A 23,649-nucleotide genomic window follows, 5' to 3' on the forward strand; every position below is an offset into this window, starting at 1 on the left:
TCCATGTATTTTCTTTCTTTTTATTTTTTGGTGCCATTTTGTAATTTATTTTTATTGAGGTAACATTGGTTTATAAGATTATATAAGTTTCAGGTGTACATCATTATATTTAGATTTCTGTGTAGACTACCTCATGTTCACCACCCAAAGACTAATTACCATCTGTCACCATACACATGTGCCCTATTACCCGCTTCCTCCCTCTCCCCTTCCTTGCTGGTAACCACCAACCTAATCTCTGTATCTAAGTGTTGCTTGTTGTTTTTATCTTCCACTTATGAATGAAATCATGGTATTTTACTTTCTCTGTTTGACTTATATTTCTTAGCATAATACCCTCAGGGTCCATCCATGTTGTCAGAAATGGCAAGATTTCATCTATTTTTATGGCTGAGTAGTAATCCACTATGTATCATATCTTCTTGATCTGTTCATCCACACTGATGGGCACTTAGGTTGTTTCCAAGTCTTGGTTATTGTGAATAATGCTGCAATGAACATAGGGGTGCAAGTATCTTTATGCATTCGTGTTTTCATATTCTTTGGATAAATACCCAGGAGTGGAATAGCTGGGTCATATAGTAGTCCTATTCTTAATCTTTTGAGTAATCCCCATATGTTTTCTATAGTGGCTGTACAAGTTTACAGTCCCATCAGCAGTGTATGAGGGTTCCCTTTTCTCCACATCATTTCCAACACTTATTTCTTGTCTTGTTAGTTATAGCCATTCTGACGGGGGTGAGGTGATATCTTGTTGTAGTTTTGATTTGTATTACCCTAATAATTTGTGATGTTGATCATCTTTTCACGTGCCTGTTGGCCATCTGTATATCTTCTTTGGAAAAATGTCTGTTCAGATCCTCTGCCCGTTTTTTAATTGGGTTGTTTGTTTTTTTGCTGTCGAATTGTGTCAGCTTTTATATATTTTGGATAAGGTTAACCCCTTATCAGATATATGATTTGCAAATATTTTCTCCCAGTTGGTGACTTGTCTTTTTATTTTGTTGATGGCTTCCTTTGCTGACCAGAAGCTTTTTAGTTTGATGTAGTACCATTTGTTTATTTTTTCTTTGTTTCCCTCGCGTAATGAGACATGGTATTCAAAAAGATACTGCTAAGAACGATGCCAAAGAGCATACTGCCTATGTTTTCTTCTAGGAGTTTTATGGTTTCAGGTCTTACATTCAACTCTTTAATCTGTTTTGAGTTCATTTTTGTGTATGGTGTAAGATACTGACCCCTAAAGAAGAGTGCTCCCCTCTCATCACCCATTCCAAATGTTCCTGGAGTGTCCCCTATGTGGGCTACATGTGCCCCTGTTGTGGCAGGGTTGCTCTTGCTGCGGTTGCACGGGTGGATTAGGCTGGCTCCCAGACTGGCTGGTTGTAAGGCTTAGCCATGTGCGGCTGCCATGGTCACTTTACTGGGTGGGGCAAGCCCCAGCACGGCTGGCTGCAAGGCCTAATAACACACAACTACTGCTGTTTTACTGTTAAGCAAGTCAGGCCCCACTGTGGCTTGGTTGCTAGGCGCAGGGGCTTACAATTGCTGCAGGTCTCCAGTGTGGCTGTCTGCAGAGCTCTCTCAGGAACACAGATGGGTGGGGCCAGCCCCAGGCATGCAGTGCACAATAGTTTCAGGCATTGGAAGGTGGAGCAGATCCCGTGTGGCTGTTTGAGATGGTCAGCGGCACAAGTCTGCTGTGGCCAACATGCCCCACCACCCATGGGCTCACACACCCTGCCAACTCAGCCCTGCCCGCTCACATGCCCCACTGAAGTGGACCCACTAGCCCCACTGCAGAGGTCCCACTGACCCCAGCTACACGGGCCCAAAAGTTTGCCATGGGCTTGCTGGTGGGCAGGGCCAGTCCCTGGGGCAGGCTGCCTGCCCTAGCTGTGTTCGATTAAATTGGTACTCTAGTGGGCAGGGCAAACCCCTGTGCTAACAGGCTACAGGAAGGAATACAATGGGGGGGGGTGCCATTGTCTGTGTCCACACCACTGAACTATGTCACAAAAAGGCTGCTGCCAGTATCTCAGTCCCTGGGGGAGGTGGGCCCAGAGCTTGCCTGAGATGCACTGAGACCTTAATAAGTGAGTCTCTTTTATCAATGGACTATGCACTTTTCTTTCTGGGGTTTTTGTGTTGGTTTCTGGAATGGGTGAATCTGTGCATGGGCCCTTTAAGAGCAGGTTTTTCTTTCTGTGAAGTTCGATAGTTTCTCTGGGAGTATTCCCACTGGTTTTCAAAGCCAGCAAAGCCACATATTAAGGGATCCCTTCTTGGTTGTGCTCAGTCTAAAGACTGGGATTCCTATTGTGGCAGAGATGCCCCACTCAGATCCCCCTGCCCCTCTGGGAAAAGCTTCATACATATGAGATTACTCTTGGCTGTGAAACGCCATGGCTAGGATGTGTTTTTCCTCAGCAGAGGTATATTTCTGCCTCTTCCACCCCGTCTGTGTTGTCCCTTGCTGTGGGTTTTTTTTTTATCCAGTTTCCAGATCTCACTCAGAGGTAATTGTTCCACAGGTAGTTGATTTGTTGTGTCCATGGGAGGAGGTGAATTCAGAGTCTTCCTGTACCACCATCTTCCAAACTCTTCCCTCAATGTATTTTCTATTTTTCTTGTGATTTGTTCTTTGAAACACTGATTATTTAGGAATGCGATGTTTAAATTCCATATATTTGTGAATTCCCCAAATTTATTTTTTCATTGTGATTATTTTGCATGATTTTAATCTTTTTAAATTTATTGAGGCTTGTTTTATGACAAATCTAACATATGGCCTATCCTGAAGAATGTTCCATGTGCTCTTAAAAAAAGCAAATATGTTTGGCTACACATAAAGTGAAAACAGTCCTCAATCAGCTTGATTCCATGCTCCACACAGCATTAAGCCTACTGGCCAGGGTTTAAATTGGAGATTCAACACCAGGGGAGGTGACATCTCTTTCACAAGAAACTCACATTTTACTACATGTGTTAAAAGTAGCCTGGGGTTTACCTAGAAACAGTACTTACCAATCTTTTCTACATCATGGCATACAAAAAAAAGCTAGTATTCACAAAGCACACTGGAGTAAACAGAGGCTCCTTATGGAGCTCTGGCACTTCCAGGCAATAGCCCAACTACACAAAGAGGTGACAGGAATAATTAACTAAGCACACTCACAACTAGAGTGACCATGTGTCCCAAGCTGCCTGTTGTCCAGGTGGAACTATTAACAGTTCCCACTTTTTCAAAAGCCTTCCAGCTTGGATAATGGATCATGATTACCCTATCTAGCACCCACTCAACACCAGTCACTTCTACCATTTGGGAAGCTCTGAGTTACAGCACTGCTCCCACCAAGTGGGTCTCAACTCTAGTTGCACATTATTTCACCAAGAGAATCTTTAAAAACACCAATGCCCAGTTTTACCCTCCTGATTCTGGCCTAGGCATCTGCATGTTTAAAAGCTCTAGGGTCGATTCCATTGAGCAAGGGTTGAGACTCACAGCACCTGGTTTGAACAAAGAGTGCACCATTCAGTAGCATATCACTCTACTTTCCTCACTTTAAGCAAAATAATAACCAGGGAGAAATAAATGAACTCTTGTACTATGTTCATTCGCACTTCCTCCTCTCCTGCCACACCCAACCCCAATCTCTCTCTACGCACCTTAGGGGTTAACCTTTGTTACTAGCCCCCACTGCTCAGAACTGGTGAGAGCTCCATGTTTCTACTTCACTCACCTTACGTGGTTTGCTCATATTGGCACCAATGAGTTATCTGTTAATCCCTACCTATCTTTCAAAAATACCTAGAAATTGCTGCTCTATTGATGATGCTGTTTCTTGTTTTCTAACGTTGCTATATTTGTCTACTCATTTTGCATTTTTTTAGTCACTTTAATGAAATTTTGGAAGAGGAAAAGGGAAAAGGGCTTAGTCTCAGCATTTTCAAATCTTTTTTCATCACGGTTTTTATAGACAGCAAAGGCTAGTTCTAATTATTTTGTTCATGTACACTTTCTTGTTCTTACCATTCAGCAATAAATTGAATCAATAATCACCTTCCATAAAAAATGGATCCCTTCTGAATCCAAGATAACATTGTCAATAATAGTACTGGCTAAGGGTTGTGACATGTCTCCCCACCCATTCAAATTATCATTCAGATTCTTATTACAAATGAGAAGTAGGAGCTTTGCAAATATAAAAAACTGAGGGTGAGACCTAATAGTAATTAGGTCTAAATACTAAGCTTATATAAATTTAGATGTTTTTAATGTCAAAATTAAAAGAAAATTTCTATACTTTTAAACTATCCCCAAGTAGTCTTATAGTCAAGGTATAAATTTCAGCTTGCAAAAACTACTGGCATCTGTTAAGTATCTACCACCAGTAAAATTCTTATTTATCATTAGTTACCCAACTACTGAAGACCTATTCTGACTGATGACTGAGGAAAAAAATCTAAAATTGAGTAAAAGAATGGTCATAATGCTTCAACAATTTCTAAATGATTAATAAACAACTTGGATCCCTCCTCTCACCACTTAAGCCTACCCAAGATTCAAAGCACAAAATTTCAGTAAAGAAAAGTAATTTAAGAACCTTAGAGATGGGTATAACCAAATCAACTTTTTTAATGTGAAGGCTCGTAGGTAGCAGCCTATATAATAAAAGGTCACTGTGTCAAAACTATGTACTTCCTTCCTTCCTCCCCTATCTTATATATGATTTGTGGGCAAGGAGGAATAAAATTGAATAAATTTTAAATTAATACAGGCAAAATAAGAATAAATTCAAATATTTTCTTGCACATCACATATGTAAATCAGATATCATTATGTAAGGGTGATTGAAAAATGTTTAGCTTATTTAGAATTCTTATTTAGGGTCAATTTTAAGTATTTAGCTCCTCAGCCAGTAAACTGTTTTAAAAATACTTTTAAATGTACTACAAAATGGTTTCATGTTTTATGTATTTTCTATTAAATATAATCAATGATTTAAACAATTACCAAAAGTACTTTATTTGTGAACAGTGTGAGACTTGATGATACTAGCTTTGTATAGTTTTACTTTCTGTTTGGCAAGTTTTACAAATTCAAAGTAATAAATATGTTCATTTTCTTACTCTTTCCAAAGGTTCAATTTAAAAAAGACTATTACTGCTTTAAAATTTCAAAACAGACATAATCTGTGCTTATAACATTTTCACATTTGTCCGTTAAGAGTATGATGCTATGAAGAGAAGAAGGGAGAGCGGCTGTGAGGAAGGAAAAGGAGACAATATTCTTATAATAAACATTGATAAAATTAAGAGCAAAAATGGATACTATCACAACCATATAAAAACTTTCTGCTGCTTTAGCACAACCTGGTGGTGATTAATTTTAGGTACAGTAAATGTCGGAAAAATCACTAAGATTTTCTAGTTACTTTAAATCCACTTAGAGTAATACCATTTTAATTCAGAAATTTAAATATACACATTCAGAGCAACTGTTACAAACAACATATGCCTTGTAAAAAAAAAAATGGCCTGTCCAAAAAAAGTTAGCCAAAAGCAATATCAAAATTACATGATTACAGTAGGCTGAATTTGCACACAATTTCCTTTAGGTAAACATTAAAAAGTAAAATAATCACACATTTCTCTCTCGTCATCAAATTATTTCAAAAAACCTAATATTGGTACTCCAGTGAACAAAAATATAAGTCTCTTTATGACTAACTGACCAGAATAGCATAAACACTCCTTTGCTTCATTTCTTCAGCATCTTTCCCCCAGCACTCTTCTTTAGTTCCTACAGCAATTACTTTGTTGAGTCAACTTAAGAAAAGTCTAAAAAGTAAGGCTTTATAGGAGTTGCTACTGGTTACTGATACAAGTTCTTATTCTTTATAATAGAAAATTTGTGTCTATTGTTAAACTGAATAGCATTTGGTATCCAGCACACCAGTCTTCAATGTGTACTGAAGTTTATTCAGAAAGGCATGGAATCAGATTATCCTAATAATTAAAGTATGAAAATTGACATTCTTTTAGAAACAAAAAAAACCAAATAAAATTTGATATTACCATAAAATGGGTTTGCTCTAGCTCTTTTCACTGTTTCACATTTTTTTTTTTTTTTGTATATTAAGTTGTAAATAGTTGAGAAACTAGACACTCAACTTCCCAATATATTTGGGAAGATATGACTTTTCCCAATATATTTGGGAAGATATGACTTGAATGTGTATAGTATAAAATAGTATAGGTAGTTAAATGCTAAAAGAACTCAGAAGAAGGTAATTGCAAAGATGTGTTTTATACTACATGTGTCCTGCAAGTATTTACATAACTCATTTCTCCACTTTACCCATTCTATAACTTATAAACACTGACTCCCATGTGCTCCCTGGGTTCATCTGAAGCACAGAACACAGTAAATGATTTGAGTGATGATTTTCTCCATTCCCCTAAGGATGATACATAATCAGTACCATTCTAGATGCCACAGGGAATTATGGCTTAATTCTCTCCTGGAAACCCAATTGAGAAAGACTGTGATAGACACTAGACCACCACCTCTTCTTCCCCAACCCCTCTTCCCCAAAACAGTCTAGCCTAAGACCCACAGTATTTTACCAATGGCAGACTTTGCCCTGTATTCACAACCACAGGGGAAAGTTGTTTGGAAACACTCAACTTTATATATTTAAATACTACGCTTCCTCTTAAGTTATATTTTTCTCTTCAGTCCCTACCTTTGCCACGTTCCATTCAGTATATAACAAGTTATTTTTTCATGACTTTTTACTTATTTTCTATCCACAAACAACAAAAATCTTCAGTTTTTCTAGAGATCTAGAATCTACGATTTTGAAACATTTTGCATAATATAAGGTACATACAAATTTTGAGTTATCCTATTCCTGTGAACTAATAAGGAAAGATAAATTATTATGCTCAAAAAGGTAGTGTGGATTTTGAATACCTTTGCTTGACTCTCCTAAGAGGATAAACAAATGCTAAAAGATGCTAAGGTTTTTGTGATATGTGCTAACTAGAAAACTCTTAAGGTTCATTTTACCAAGCCATAGCAAATAATTTAAGAGCATCTCATTCCACACTAGATGAATCTTTTTTATCACAATGCAACATAATTTGAAACTAAAGATTACTTTTCCTTGCTAACACTGAAGAGCCACAGTTTAGCTTCTTTAGTGATTTGACCTCTTTCCTCTTAAGACAACCGTGACAAAGATTCTAAAATAACAAACTCTAAAACAGTTAAAAAACTATCCCAACACATCAGTACGTTGAAACACTAGTTACCCTACACTGTACTATAGACCATGGGTTGGCAAACTTCTGTAAAGGGTCAGATAGTAAACATTTTCAGTTTTGCAGGCTGCATGGTCTCTGTAGCAACTACTCAACTCTGTCACTGCAGCACAAAGGCAGCCATAAACAATAAGTAAAAGAATGAGTATGGCTGCGTTCCAATAAAACTTTATTTATGGATACTGAGTTTCATATTAATTTTCATGTGTCTCGAAATATTCTTTTTTTTTAACCATTTAAAATTGTAAATACAATTCTTAGCTCACAGGCCATGAAAAGCAGGCAGTCGCTGGATCTGGGCCAGAGTCCGCTGTCCCTTATACAGGCTCTTATATGTTATGCAAAATGTCTAAAAATTAGAGGTTCCAACTTGAGAGACTTTGGAGACTTTTATTTTTTAGATCTCTCATTTTAAAACAGACAAGTTCTCTACTTTCTGGATAAATATACTTACATGAGAGAGAAAAAATAATTCAGAATACAAACTCTTACGTAAAAAAAGAAAAACAAAAGAGAAAGAAGTAAAATGAATGTTTCACCTTAAAACATATAATTAGGAAATATTTAAAACTTTTATTCTATGCATTATAAAACAATATGCATAGATTTGGTACATAATTTCTTAGTTTTCACTTTAGGAAAAAAGACAATGAGGAAAAGGTTTATAAATCTCTCCATCACTTTTATAAAAAGTTGAACTAAAATTGGCAATCCCTTGCATGTACAACCATCAACTCTGAATATAATATGAATTATATCCAGGAAATGGAATTTACCTAGATGAGTTCTGAGCGCTCTTTAAAAAATGCACAATTATATCACAGAACACTATGGCTTCTACAGTTTGGGGCACTTTTGAATAGGAAACTCTTGCCTCCATAATATAAGGAAACAAGAATACTCTTTCCATAGTCATCAAGTATAAAAAACCTTCACAGTCTGATTTGCCTTTATCAAAGGTAAAATAATTTACAGCTACATTTCATGGACTATTTTGATCCTCAGTCGTTCCTAAACACAAAATAAATTTCGCATGAACTTTCATCTGTTTGGGTTTTCCAAAGCAAGATACTAATATAACATGTATTGAACTGGCAGAAGTCAACTAGCTAAAGAAGAAGAAATTAAAATATAAAATGTTTACCAACTTTATCCTTTCTAATATTACAACAGCTTCAGGTATTGAGACCTAATTGGTTTCTTGCGTCTATCCATTGTGAACATAACTCAGTCTTCTATTTTAACTCTCTTCAGTGCCATCTTTTGCTTGCTGCTTCACCTTGCGACGTATAAGATCATTTCGTCCAACTTCAATCATATGTTCTTCCCAAGATTTCATTTCATTATAATAACGAATTTTATCATCATTAGCAAGTTGAATATACACCTGAGAAAAATGCAATTGTTAAAATGATTTCTTTAGAAGAGACTTTGCAATTAATTTCTGGAATTTTTCTATATATACTCCAGAAATTACCTTACTATTCTACATATATAAAGGAAGACTGGAGAAGGAAGGTTTTTATAAGATAAAAGTTAGATGAGAGAAAGGTAAGAGATCAAGACATTGTAAGTACTAATGAAGCTATTAAAATTTCAGGGCTTGGGATGTGGAAAGAAGCAGAGGCAGGGTATGACTGTCAATGGATACAGCAGACACTCTAAGTTAGGAGTGACATCATTTTAAATACTAATTTTACTTGCAGTCCAAAACTTTTAAAAGAAAAAAGCCAAATTGGTTCTTCGAAGAATACGAAAATAATTTTAAAATATTCTGTGTTATAAGTTAATACAAGATTGTTTTGACATGAATCAAGCCTTGCCCTAATATATTCTTTCACAGATATTCTAACTAGACACTTGAGATAAAAACCATACTACTTACTTGCTTTTGAGCACTAGAGAGATTTTTCCAGTTTTCATTTACAGTCTTCAGCTTTACCTGTAAAATAACATGTTTAAGTACTAGATATAGGGACTTCAGTGATTAAAGAAAGATCTTTTTTTTATTCATTCCAACAACAAAAACTCAGATAATAAGAATCACAGGCAAAGCCTCATCAATTCTTAACATCTCTTCTTCCTAATTAACAACTATTAAACTATTAAAATGTACAAAAATCAATGGAATGAAGATATTTATCTTTTTTATTTAGATATAATTGACATGTAACACTTTATTAATTTCAAGCATATAACACGATTCAATATTTATATACGTTGTGAAATAATCACAAGTCTAGTTAAACTCCATCACCAGACATAGTTATAAAATTTTTTTTCTTGTGATGAGAACTTTTAAGGTCGTCTCTCTTAGCAACTTTCATAGGTGCAATACAGCATTATTAACTATATAGTAACCATGCTGTACATTACATCCCCAGGACTTATTTATTTTATAACTGGAAGTTTGTACCTTTTGACACCTTCACCCATTTTGCTCACTCCCCACCTCTGGCCACCACCAATCTGTTCTCTATATCTATGAGCTTGTTTTGATCATACAGCGTCTTTCTCTGTCTGACTTACTTCGCTTAGCATAATGCTCTCAAGATCCATCCATGTTGTTGCAAATGGCAAGATTTTCTTCTTTTGTGTGGCTGAATATTCCATTGTATATAGATACCACATTTTCTTTATCCATTCATCCGTCGACGGACATTTAGATGGCTTTCATGTCTTGGTTATTGTGAATAATGCTGCAATGAACATGGACGTGCAGATATCTTGTCGATTTAGTGTTTTTGTTTTCTTTGGATAAATCCAGAAGTAGAATTGCTGGATCACATGGTAGTTCTATTTTTAATTTTTTGAGAAATCTCCATACTGCTTTCCAAAGTGGGCCACAGCAACGTACATTCCCACCAATAGTGCACAACGGTTCCCTTTTCTCTGTATCCTCGCCAACACTTGTTATTTCTTGTCTTTTAGAGAATAGCATTTCTCACAGGTGTGAGGTGGTATCTCATTGCGGTTGTGATTTGCATTTCCCTGATAATTAGTGATGCTGATAACGTTTTCATGTACTGGTTGGCCATCTGTGTGTCTTCTTTGGAAAAATGTCTATTCAGATCCTCTGCCTGTTTGTTAATCATATTGTTCTTTTGCTTTTGAATTGTATGAGTTCTTTATATATTTTGAATATTAACTCCTTATCAGATATACGATTTGCAAATATTTTCTCCCATTTGGTAGGTTGCCTTTTCACTTTGTTGACAACCTCCTTTGCTGTGCAGATATTTATCTTTTTTGATTCAGAAATATTAATATTCAAGTATAATAATTTGTCACAGACTAACTTCAAAGAGTAAGAATTTTTATTTCTTCCCTGTAGCTTAATGTTTTATTCTAAAATTTGTGCCAAAGTGTTTAGATATAGTCATAGGACCAAGAAAACACCAGTCCTTAATTCTTCTTAGCTGAATTTAATTATGTGGCTTTCAAAAAGTCATGTTACCTCCCTTAAGCGTGGTTCTCCATCAATAAAATTAAAGGTATGCAGAGATCCCATGGCTGAAGGAGAGGCAGAGGGGAGAGTCAGCACACCTCACACAACCTGTGCTGTTGCTTCCAGACAGCAGAGACTGAAGGGGAAAATGGATGGGTGGAGAATAAGGGGCAGAGGTGGAGATGGAAGGGTAGAAGGGGAGTGTGAGGGAGAGAGGGATACAGTCTGAAAAGTATCTGTTTAAAGCTACAAGGAGGTCATCAGTGATTTTAAGGAGAAGCAGAGTGAGAATAAGGAACTTCACTGTTCTGACCAGAACTCTGACTGATTTTTATTTTCCTATCAGCAAAAATAGAGATACCAGATAGTATTTGAGACTCCACAACCATTATATTTTGAACATTTTAAACTTACCTTTATAAACACATCTAATATATTCAGGGACTGTTACTCACTAAATAACTGCTCTGACTCTTAGCTTTGGAAGAAATTGCTTCAGTGTTCTCAATTCTTTCAGAACTAATCTTTTTGCTTATATTTAATCCTTAAAGTTTCATATTCACTGAGCTCAACAATAATTTATGAAGTTGCATGCACAAATAATCTGATCTTTCACCTAAACATAATAATTCACTAAAAAAAATTAAAGGGATAGAAAGATGTTTATTTTTGCTCCCTCCTAAAACTGCATTCCACGAGCCCTTCCACCATGTGAGAACATAGCGAGAAGGTGCCAGTTATGAACCAGGAAGGCCCTCACCAGTAGGCTACCATGGTGGGGCCTTGATCTTGGACCGCCTAGCCTCCACAACTATAAGCAATACATTTCTGTTATTTAAAAAAAACAAACATTAAACAAACGAAATTTTTTAAGGCGTAAACCCACATGGACAAAGACAACAGGAGAGGGCTACCAACACAAAATTTTGGAAGCTAAAAAGCAGAGAAATGGTTTATCTAACCCTAGAAAGCTAATTCCCAAGCTGGCAGTGGGGAAACCCAAAAAAGCAAACTGATTTACAATGCAGAATTTCCAAGTAGCTCAGAAATTGGCAGCATCAGATAGGTATAAAACAGAGGTGCAGGTCAGGGTAGAAACAGGAGGACTGACTGAAAGTCTGTTAAAAAGAGGTTAAATCTCCCCCATGGGCAGATCCTAGGACATTTATCCTCTCAAAAGGGGAAAACAGAGTTACTCTATGGATACCAGGTACAGCCGGGGGCAATGGTACCATGCTGAAAACAGGGAGATTAAGTAAAAATGTATGCAGTATCCCAAAAAGAAAAGCAAAAAGGCTAAGAGAAAACAATACAGAAAAGATAAGAAAATTAGAGGACCAGTTCAGAAGATGCTTAAACAAATAATAAGAGTTCTAGAGACTCAGAATAAAGAAAAAAGAGAGGGAAAGGGAGAAAAAAGAAACCGAATCACATTCAAAGGACCAACAATCACAATGGCTTTATACTTCTCAAAAGCAATACAAGAAGCTAAAAGAGAAAGAAGCAATATTTTTAAAATTTTGAAAGAAGATGATTTCCACCCTAGAATTCTATGCCCAGTCAAACTATCAAACAAATGTAAGGTCAGAAACATCTTCAGGCATGCAAAAACTCAAAAATTAATCTCTCAAGTACGCTTACTGGGGGAGATGCTATAACAGAATCAGTAAACCAAGAAAGACAACAACAGAAGCAGCAAAAGCACCACAAGGATGCTGATGAGGGAAGATCCCAGATGCCAGCTGTGCACTAGGCACAGAAGGCAATGACCAAACTGCAACAAATCAGAGGCTCCAGATTGAAACTGACAGAATACCTAATGCATCTAAATGTACTGAAAGCTGGTGACATTGAAGAGTTTGAGGGTGAATTATTGATAGTATGTAATAAACTAAGCAAACAAAAAAATAAGACATAAATCAACTTAAGGGAAAGTTGCTCGTTTTGCAAGAAAGAAAAAATAATCATAGTAAATGGCACAGCTCAGTTATGAATAGGGTTTACATAATCATAAGTAATTCTGATCTAACCAAAAATTATGATTACTATATTGGGAGGTAGGGGGATGGAAATATGAACAGTGGGATAAGAAAGAGTTAAATGCTCATCTTAAATAGTGAGAGGTAATGCCTAAAATATAGGTAATGCTTAAAATTGAAACAAATTAAGAAGTAACAATATAATGAGGCTATTTAGAGACAAAGAGGTAAATACCACAAGAACCAGCTAAAACAGAATGTATTTACTCCTGGAGTAAGGAATATGACAGGGCAGTGAAAACTGCTATCTTTCATAACAAGCCTTACTTTGATTCTTTAAACTATGAGGATGTATAACCATTGTTTTTTTAAATGAATAAAAATGACATAGTCGAATTAATTTTAATTTCCAGGAACAGGGCCCAGCCACTAAGCTTCTGAGGTGATTCCAAGGTGCAATCAGAGTTGAGAACCACTGACTTAGAAGGATTTTCTAGCTAACAACCTTCTTATACCAATGAGAAAAGTAAATCCAAGATAAGTTAGTGATTGAGCCAATTCCAACTAAAAAATTAAATAGGCTTGCATTTTAGTAATGTAGGGCCATGGAAACTGAATTTAAAATCCCAAGGGGAGTAGAACTGTGACAGTATATAGCCAGGGAAGACTACGTCACATACACACACTATTTAATCATATGTTAAAACAGGATTTGTAAAATGAACTACAGATCCAAATAACCCAAAGAGGTAGAGAGGCAAAAACCTTCATCTCAGATTTACAAGAGTCAGGGATCTGAACATACACTTTTCTTACCATGTCATATTATAAAAGGAAAAATACAATTGCCAATTTGGAGCTTCTAAGAAAGAAATAAAGGAAAGACTAAGTCACAGCAGGAATGACATGCTTTTTTTTCTTTGACACATTCATATGATGACATTCGACTGTATAATACATTCCCATGGGCACAACCAAAATTTTATTAAAGGATATAACATGAAGCAGTAGATTATACTCAAATCCCAGTACAAAATATTATAGCTCTACTCTCATTTTTTCCCAGTGATTGTAAAACAGTTACGAACTGCTGGATAAGAAGTCTCTAGAACTTTAAAACCTCTTATAAACTAGAAAATTTTATGTTTTTTTAAATTAAAAAAGGTTGACTATATATATTGGTAACTACACACTCTAACTGTATGTGGTAAGAGAAAGGATTTTTCTGTAAAAGAGACACAAGAAAGAGGGCCTTATTTGTATATAGCACTTGTTTATAGTAATTTACTACTTTTCTTCACCATCTGACATATGGCACCCCTAAAATCTCCTATCTAAATATTTTAAAAATTAAAATAAACAAAAATTTAAAAAACAAATGCAATTGTTTTACCTGTGATGAACCATCCTTAGCTTCCTGGAAGCATTCAGCTATAAAAATGTTATAAGCTGAGCGAGGTCTTTTTGGTTTTCCAAGCATTGTTAACTCCTGAGTAATAAAAATGGAAGAGTCAGATCTAGTTTTAACCTTTATGAGACTTAATTTTACCTACAGAATCTTTATTCACTACTATGCATTACAGAATGTTCCTTAAAGTGAACGTTATGATTCTTATATTTAGTCTGTGATTATTCTCTCTTGGGGTCAGGATTTTTTGATGGCACAAAATTTTGAAGATTATAATAGATTTTATAAGTTATTTTCCATACAAAAACATTCCCTTTACATATTATTTTCATGTTCTCCATAAACTAAATAACTGAGCACATATGTACAAAATCCTTTTTAAAAGACAAAACCATCTCAGTTTCATCCTTACAGGACACTACCATCTCCTTAGCCAAATCACTACATGGCCCCACCACAACTCACGAACACTGGAGCATGTTTAATAATCTCCCATTTCATTTCCTTCTCGGCATGTCTCTCAACCTTTAAACCTCAACAGATGTGTTACTAGGTATCAAAAGAGGGGGAAGAAAAGATGGAACAGAATACTAGTATCCCTTGCTATCTAAATTGAGTTTCTGAGTTCAGAGAATGAGGGATATTGAATTATCCTAACCTATTTAGTTTGAATTTGGATAGTGAGTAGCGCCTGTAATTTATAAAATTATGTGGCTTTGTATGGCAATTTGATTATAGGCAATAACAAACTCAACTTTTATTCATAAGTAAAAGGAGAGCTCCTCTGATTTACCTCTAGAGACCACTTCCTTCTTGAACTTCTCAGTCATGAAACTACTGTAGACTCTAAGCACTTGATAACAGAACTATTTCTCCTTGTTTCTAGAGCTACTGCTAGGGATCTCTCTCCTAGGTGCTTCACTTGCAACTTCTTGGTTCCCACACTTCTCGCCTAATCTCTAACTAGTGGGCACTGGGAATCTTTAATGGGAAGAAAAATTCCAACAGGGACTGAGAATGGAAGTCAGGGAAAAAACTCAGGCTTCCAGTTTCTGGTTCTACGGGTTAAGCTTGGAAGGCACCACTCCGTGCTAACAAAGAGTATAAAGCTGAAGAGACTGAAAAATCAACAACTTTTCTTGGATCCATAAGAGAGAGGACGCAGGGCAAACTTCTGCCCCCAAAACTGGAGAGACACACAGGTGAATACAGGGAGTCGAAGCTTAACAGAGCAGAGACTCCAGTGGAAACCACTGCGGGAACCGGTGCCAGGGTCGGAAAATCTGAATTGTAATTAACGAATTGCTGGAGGCTCCATGTGGGCAACTCTGGGAGTTTAAAAAATTCCAAGGGACCCAGTCATAGGAGGGAGCTCACAATATTGTTAGATTTACCTCCAAGAGCTCAACCAAATTCCCACAGTAAATATTGAGAAAAATCCCCTCCTGCTTCCAGGAAGGGGGAGAGAAAAAGGAACCATTTTGAAATGGCTGAGCACTCTATTATGCTTAATAAGGCCTGCCTGCAGGGATAACCAGTTAACCAGAGCCTAACCTGCTCTAGGGTTTTCTCAGTCTAACTGACCTGAGCGAAAGGAAGCACCCAACTCCAGCCCACTCTAGCCATCCTGTCCCACCTACAGGGGAGAGAAAAAACTGAGAAACACTTGTGAAGTTCACAGTCCAGAAGCATAGGCTCCCTAAAAGTCCAGGACCTAATCATAGGACTACAGAATGCTTCCCTTGCTCCCACACCTCACCACATTATTAAGTCCTATTTATAGCAGTTCCTTTTACCTAGTACATCATGTCCAGCTATTAAGAAAAATTCCAAGGCATACTAAAAGATTTTTTTTTTTTGGTGACGAAGATTGGCCCTGAGCTAACATCCGTTGCCCGTCTCCCTCTTTTTTTTTTTTTTGTGAGAATGACCAGCACTGAGCTAACATCCAATGCCAATCCTCCTCTTTTTTGCTGAGGAAGACTGGCCCTGGGCTAACATCCGTGCCCATCTTCCTCTACTTTATATGGGATACCGCCACAGCATGGCTTGATGAGCGATGTGTAGGTCCGCACCCAGGATCCAAACCTGCAAACTCCAGGCTATCAGAAGCGGAGCATGCAAACTTAACCACTATGCCACAGGGCTGGCCCCTCCAAGGCATACTAAAACACAAAAAACATAACGTGCAGAGACAAAGCAAGCATCAGAACCAGACATGGCAGGAATGGTGGAATTACCAGATCAGGAATTTAAAACAATTATGATTAATATGCTAAGGGCTCTAGACACCACGCAAGAACAGACGGGCAATGTAAGCAGAGAGATGGAAATCCTAAGAAAGAACCAAAAAGAAATGCTAGAGATCAAAAACCCTGTAACAAAAATGAAGAATGCCTTTGATGGGCTTATAGGCAGACTAGATAAGGCTGAGGAAAGAATCTCTGAGCTAGAGGACATATTGATAGAATCCTCGAAAACTCAAAAGCAAAGAGAACAAAGACAAAAAAAACAAAAGAGAATACAATACCCAAGGACTATGGGACAACTACAGTAAGTGTTAACAAACACGTAATGGGAATACCAGAAGAGAGAGAGAAAGGAACAGAAATATCTGAAAAGGGAAGCCCCTTATATCTGTGAATTCTTATTTCTTGTCCTCCACTCTTAGCACTGGCTGGGTGCATTAAGGAGGAAGGGAGAGTAAACTCCACTACTCACCTCTCCAAATACCACCCCTGTGCAGAGACTGTATTTCTCACTCTTAGCATCTTTTCTGGCTCTCTTTTACTAATTGGATCAGCAGCCTTAGATTACCATCATTGACTTGAAATTAGGTGAGTCCTCAACCCTCCTGCTAGGAGGGCTTAAGACAGTAGGGTCAGGGAAAGATATCTGGACATCTCACATTCATGGCTGGAATCTGCTTTTTCAGAGAAAGTTTTAACTCTGATGACCACTTTCTATAGTACATGTACTGGACCAGCAAGCTGACCACCTCACATCTACTACTGGTTCCACAGAAAAAGAGAGTCTAAATTTCCAACAGTGGAATTTACGGGATTAACACCTTAAGCTGGGAACTACAAAATTTGAACCATGTGGCGTTTTTAGTGAGGGAAAGTAGGATTTCATCCTAAAGGCACTTCTTATTTGATTAGATACAATAGGCACTTTTCCTGGCTGTGTTAATGAACTCAGTCTATTCAGCAATATTCAGAATCAAACTCATCATTACTATAGAACAATTCAAATCAGTGGGTTATTCTAGACAAGAGCCAGAAGCAAAGATTCTTGCTATTCCTGATTCGGCTGTTTCATAACTCTGTTCCTACAGCTTTCATGCTAGTCCTAACTATACACCTTAAATCTGGATTCAACTCAAAGTGGCAACAAAGGTTTCCAAGACCGACTCAATGGCAAGTGGTCCTAGCGGCAGAAGAGAGCTATCCCCCTTTTTCCTAACTGGAGTACACCTGATCACATTCTACCACATAGCCACACACATCAAAATAAGAGAAAACTACCTATATTCATAGTTACATAAATTTCAGTTCTATGCCAAAGGAAAAGAACATTTCAATGATACTCACTCTCTTTTTTATTAATGCTTTCTTTCTTAACCGTTTTTGTGTGATTTCTTTTTCCAAAGATACCATCTGACTTGGAGTCAGCTGTTCTTGAAATCTGTTTATCTCTTCTTTGTATGCCTGCCAGTCTGCCCTGTAAGCATCTTCATATATCTATAAATAAAAAACCCAAATAAAAAGTCAATAAATTGTTGCTGGCAAATTACACATAGCACAGCCAGGGAAAGACAAACGCACAACTTCAGATAAAGACAGACTAAACCATCAAGCGGAAACGTGTTCTGGGATCACATTTATATGGATTAAAAACACGTACTTTTCATATGCATGCTAACCAAGGTGAGAGTCTAGCAACTAGCTTTCAATTTCAAACTGCTGCCAATCCTTCACCACCACCCCCATATATCCATATTCTCATCATTTATGTAGATCAGAAGGTATGAAGTTCCTTTGTACATGATGGATGTTAAAAAAAAAACTCTGAATCATCTGGTCCCTTAAAGGACATGACAATTGTTCTTAACTGCAGAATAACTGGTCAGCAATGTTGAAAACCTATATGCTTACTTTTTTCTCTGACTCAGGAAGTTCCCTCCATAGCTGGGCGATTTTTTTAATTAGTTCTGAATTTTTCGCATCTGTGGATTAGAATAAAATGAAAAAAGACGTCACAATTTTATGTCTCAAGATTAATTTCTAAAAACTTGCAGGAAAGCATTATCCATTAGCTCTAAAAGTTAGGTTTTATTACAGACACCTCCATACCACACACAACTTAATACGATTTAGCTTTTCTTTAACCAACCAATTTAAATATGATAAATAATTTAATACTTTATCGAACATTGTTAAAGTCTGTTATCTAATAATTAAGGAGTATATCACATACCACCAAAATGGACCTCAGAAACTGATTACTAGTTTAATAGGTCGGGTAATCAATTTATTCAAGTTTTTTACTTCAAATTTCAATCAAAACATTTTTTTCCAAGTCTTTCAGGGTTTATTAAGTTCATAAAACCTAACTAAACAACAAAATATAGTCTTGATTCCTATAACATCACTTTGTATTTCAATTACAGAAATACCATTTGCAAACAAAATTATTCTAAAATCAATTCACTATTCCCCATTTCCTTCCTTCATCTTAACTGGAATGACAGGGTGTAAATGATTTAACAAACCACTTGTTAGTTTCAACTCCCACATTTTAAAAGATGTGAGTACTTAAGCATCTCTTAAACCAACTCTTTATAATGAAAGAATTTTTTTATTTTTGGTGAGGAAGATTGGCCCTGAGCTAACATCCATTGTCAACCTTCCTCTTTTCGCTGAGGAAGATTAGCCCTGAGCTAACATCTGTGCCCACCTTCCTCTATTTTATATATGGGACACTGCCATAGCATGGCTTGATGCCATCATAGCACGGCTTGATGCACAGTGCGTAGATCCAAGCCCGGGATCCAAACCTGCAAACCCCGGGCCGCTCAAGCCGAGCATGCGAACTTAACCACTACGCCACCTGGCCGGTCCCTATAATGTGAGAATATTTATTATAGCTCATTTGATTTTCACAAGTGCTCTGTGATGTACTGCATCTGAAAGAGCTTTATAAATCATAAGCAAAGATTAGCTATTATTAATTTAGTTATTATCTTTACACTATAACCCCAAAGGAAGGCCCTACAGCCTTTTTAGGGAGGTAACAAACATCCTACCTGGAAATCTTTTTTTCAGGAACCCAAGACAAGAACCAATTTTCAGTGAAAAAGCTCTTGAAATTAGCAGTAATTTGTACACAGCTTTACAGTTTACAGAACACTTACTTCCACATAAATTATTTCACTGCAACTTCATTAACAATTCCCTGAGGCAGAAGAAGGAGCTAAGCAAGAGATTAAATGATTCTTCAATGGTCCTCTAAGCCAATGGCAACTAGGCCCAAAATTCAAGTTTTTCATCCTCTTCCCTGGGGGCTTTCCACCCTACATGCTGCTATTTTTAAAACACCTTTCATTAGTTCTCAATTATATTTAAAGCCTTTCTATTTGGTAAAAAATGTTATACCACCTATTTTACAGACCATCAAACAGAATGGTTAGGTTTCTGCAGTCACTGGAAGCTTTGGAAGTGCAAATCAAGTTTGCAGTTTAACTGCTTATCGGCCTCTTGATTACATCAGAGAAGAGTACAAGCCCCCAAATCTCCTTACCTGGGTTCTGAGCTTTAAATATGGGTAGCTGTTCTTTAGAAAATCGAACATATGAAGTCATAGGTTTCTTTGGATAAGTACCCAAGGTGGACGAAAAATTTCTCGGCACATATGCAAAACTACATAGAAATAAAAAGAAAATAACCAATATCAAGTATTTAAGTACCAATATTCATATGTATATGAACACAGATTTCCAAATGTCATCAAGATGCTATATAGTATCTGCACCTTCGACAAGAAAGCTAGTGACATTTAAAATCCTACCCTAACCAGAGGGCAGAGCCTGCAGAACTGAAGTCTCAAAGCCCTCAGCTCCTAGGAAGGACAGAGAGCGGAGGAAAGCATCTATAGTCCAGCTCCCGGGCCCCGCCTCCTCAACACCTAGATGATGGCGGGAATCTTTTGGCGCGACTTCGCAGATGCTGCTGAGCAGATGCTCCAAGGCTGGACAGTGGGGAGGGGCGAGGAGGAAGGGGAAGGTGGAAGACGGCCGGAAGCAAGGAACGGGGTACTCCTGGAGTAAGGCCTGGACTCAAAGCCACCATCCCCTTAGCAAGGTCGAGGTCTGAGTCAAAAGGCCAAGGTGGCCCTGACCTCCTGGAGGGACAGACAGGGGAGGAAAGCGTCTACAATCCAACCCCAGCGCGTCCTGCGCCCTGCCGCCTCCTGAGACGCAGGAGACCGGTCCTACCTGAAGGGAGAGCGCAGCCGACTTGCACAGCCCGTGCAGATATCCGCTCCGCACTTTCCCAGGGCGCTCAGCACGCCCCACACGCCCCGGAGAAGCGCCATTGCACACGCCGACAAGGCGGTGACCTGGCCCGAATTTCGCAGAACCCCCTAGCACAACAGAACAACCCCAACAATGACAACTTGAACCCGCGTGCGACCCTCCTGCATTTGCTATCATGCCCGCCTCTCGCAAAGCACTCTGGGAACTCGGATAATACCCGGCTGGCAGGTAGGGGGCGGGGCAAGGCAGACTTGGCGCAGGCGCCGTAGTGGCCTCCCCCAGTGGGCGGGACTGCGAAGAAGGAGGAGGAGCTCGGGGGCGGAGAAGGGAATCCGCAGCCCAGCTTGCCTGCCGGAGGGCTCTGGCCTTGAGGCGCCGCTGCTGGGCCGCCTTTGCCCCTGGCCCCCACCCTCAGCAGTTGGTTCCTCTGCCGGGCCAGGAGGCTGATGGAGACGCGGCGGCGGCGGCCTCACCCCGACTGGGCTCTGGATGGCGTCCGCCTGTGACGGCCGGAAGGGCTGCTGCGTAACAGACAGTTTACCACCAGGACACGGGATAGCTGTGCTGCCTGCGCTGCTCTGAGGACAGGTTGGCGGGTGCTGCGCGCCCAGCGGCCCGCTCAGTTCAAGCCGGAGCTGGAGCTTCGAGTCCGAAAATACTGCCCGGGGGTGGGGCGTGTTTTCAAACCTAAAAATGCAGATTTCCGGGCATTGCCTCAGAGCCTGATTCAGTACGTCTGTGTGGAGCCCATGAATCTGCGTTTTTAACAAGTTCCTCAAGGTTTAAGTTCTAATGCCCGTGATCATAGGACCACATTTAAAGCAATACTGATGAAGACCATCGTCCCATCCACTGCAACTATCGCTGACCCAGCCTTCAAGCCTGACATCCAACTCTGCTTAATTTGTAGGGAGGAGACTTTGGCTAGTTAGTTGTCCGGAGACTCGAGTTCCAGCACCAGCACTACCGTTAACGTCTTGATCCCGGAGTGTAGCATCCCCTCTCTAGGATTCATTTTCCCACACTGCAGATGACGATGTTGGATTAGATCAGAGTTTTCCAACCAAAGCCCTGAGAACGTATGACAAGTACGCCTTGAGATATTGATTGATGTGCTGTACAACCATTTTCTGTGTAGGCAATGGCATGAAAAAGATTGGGAGGACCTAAAGATATCTAAGGCCCTTTCAGCTTTTACGTTCCAGTTATTTCAAAGATAGCCACCTCTCGAGACAGCCTTTTCTCTGTTGGATAGCTGTAATTGTTAGAAAATTCTTACCAGTGTAATACGCATTGAGCTGAGAGCCTACAGTCTTTCTGTAGCTTGGAAACATTGGCTCTTTGGTGCTACCGAAGACGAAGCCCACTTCTTCTTTTAAGTGGTAATCAGCTGTTACCACTTCCCTTTTCGTAGACTCGCAGGATTGAGAGAGACCTTCCAGGTCATCTGTTCAAACCTCCCATCTTGTTCATGGAAGAAACAGCTTTTTTTTTTCCTGAATACATACTATGTACAAGGCCCCAAACATGGATAAAAGACACACCATTTCCCCCACCCCCAGTAACGTCTAATGGCAGAGGCAAAGAAATAAACAATTACAATGCAGTGCCAAGATAGAGGTAAGTATAGGACAGAATTCATTATAATTACATTTTAGCTGATTTCAGAAATAATTTTTCTCTATATTTTTCTACAATATTTTTGTTCTTTCAAATGTTTGATATAAAAAATTCTTTGGGATATTTAAAAAATCTTTTTGTTGTTTTAAAGTGTCATTTTGATAAATCGTGCTGTAAAGTTCTTATAAATTTAATCTATAACATTTCTATTTTCGTCAGATACCAATATTTCTTGACTCATTTACATTGCAGTGATAATTTTATTCCAAATGCAGTATTTACAAAGAAAATATAATTCTACCTACTTAAACTGTCTTCGAACAAAAAGCCACGGTTTCATTTATATTTACTTTATAAAACATGAAGACTTACCACAGACTTTCCCAGGATTTTATCCCTTTAAAAGTTCATCTCCGGGGCCTGCCCCGTGGCTTAGCGGTTAAGTGCGCGCGCTCTGCTACTGGCGGCCTGGTTCGGATCCCGGGTGCACACTGACGCACCGCTTCTCCGGCCATGCTGAGGCCGTGTCCCACATACAGCAACTAGAAGGATGTGCAGCTATGACATACAACTATCTACTGGGGCTTTGGGGGAAAAATTTAAAAAAAAAAAAAAAAGTTCATCTACTCCCATGACTTCAACTATCCGTTATATTCTCGTGATTCCTATATATTATATTAAATCTAGACCTCTCGTTTTAGTCCTGTATCCATATAACCACTGTCTTCTGACATCTTTACCATAATATCCCCCAGATACTTGAATTTTCCCTGAACAGAATTCACTCTCTTTTTCTGATCTTGAACTCCTTCTCTTGGAAAGAGGCACCGGTATCCCATTTGAATCATCCAAGCCAATAACTTGATGAATCACTTTATCATCTCCCCCATTGACGCTCAACCCCTATCAACCAACTGATGATAAGTACTGCTGATTCTACCTCATTAACCCCTTAGCAAGTATTCCCTCCTCACCAACCCCATTGCTGTTGCTTTTGTTCAGGCCAGTAGTGTTGGTAAATCAACTTTCCAAAAAGAAAGCCCTAATTTGTAGTGTTTGCCAAGATCTATGATGTAGATACTCCCACTGTGGCTGATTTCAAACTACCACCTTGATGTCACTGCACCTGAAGCTGCGAAGAGATATACATAATTGGCTCTCCAGCCAGTACCAGCCAGCTCCTTTGTGCCGCTGGTTCAGGCTCTGCCATCTTTTCCCAAACTCTTGCAGAGGTTTTCTGACTTTCAGTCTTACTTTCTTCCAAACCGTATTCCACACTGTCACTAGGTCAGTCTTTCTGAAAGGCAAATCCCATTTATTCATT

At 38.5% G+C, this 23,649-nt stretch overlaps 1 protein-coding gene across 1 annotated transcript; it reads right to left on the reverse strand.

The window, feature by feature from the left end:
• Nucleotides 1–5,444: 5,444 nt before the first annotated feature.
• TFAM (transcription factor A, mitochondrial) lies at nt 5,445–20,889 on the reverse strand. Its single transcript, XM_004427112.3, has 7 exons — nt 20,664–20,889; nt 19,970–20,088; nt 18,325–18,395; nt 17,761–17,910; nt 14,153–14,248; nt 9,218–9,274; nt 5,445–8,719 (listed from the first exon to the last, which is right to left on the reverse strand). Exons 1-7 carry the CDS (start codon nt 20,762–20,764, stop codon nt 8,573–8,575), a joined length of 741 nt encoding a protein of 246 aa, XP_004427169.1. The 5' UTR covers nt 20,765–20,889; the 3' UTR covers nt 5,445–8,572.
• Nucleotides 20,890–23,649: the final 2,760 nt, after the last annotated feature.

This window comes from Ceratotherium simum, chromosome 6, assembly GCF_057802395.1.
Source record: "Ceratotherium simum simum isolate JZ-2026a chromosome 6, ASM5780239v1, whole genome shotgun sequence".
Lineage (NCBI taxonomy): Eukaryota > Metazoa > Chordata > Mammalia > Perissodactyla > Rhinocerotidae > Ceratotherium > Ceratotherium simum.

Bases quoted from the DNA above. Each gene is read 5' to 3' on its own strand.
- TFAM (XM_004427112.3), bottom strand. From the start codon at position 20,764: ATGGCGCTTCTCCGGGGCGTGTGGGGCGTGCTGAGCGCCCTGGGAAAG. The intron at 14,249-17,760 runs GTGAGTATCATT...TTTATTACTCAG, and splicing joins AAGCATTAATAAAAAAGAGA to GAGTTAACAATGCTTGGAAA. The intron at 9,275-14,152 runs GTAAAACAATTG...GTTATTTTACAG, and splicing joins CTAAGGATGGTTCATCACAG to GTAAAGCTGAAGACTGTAAA.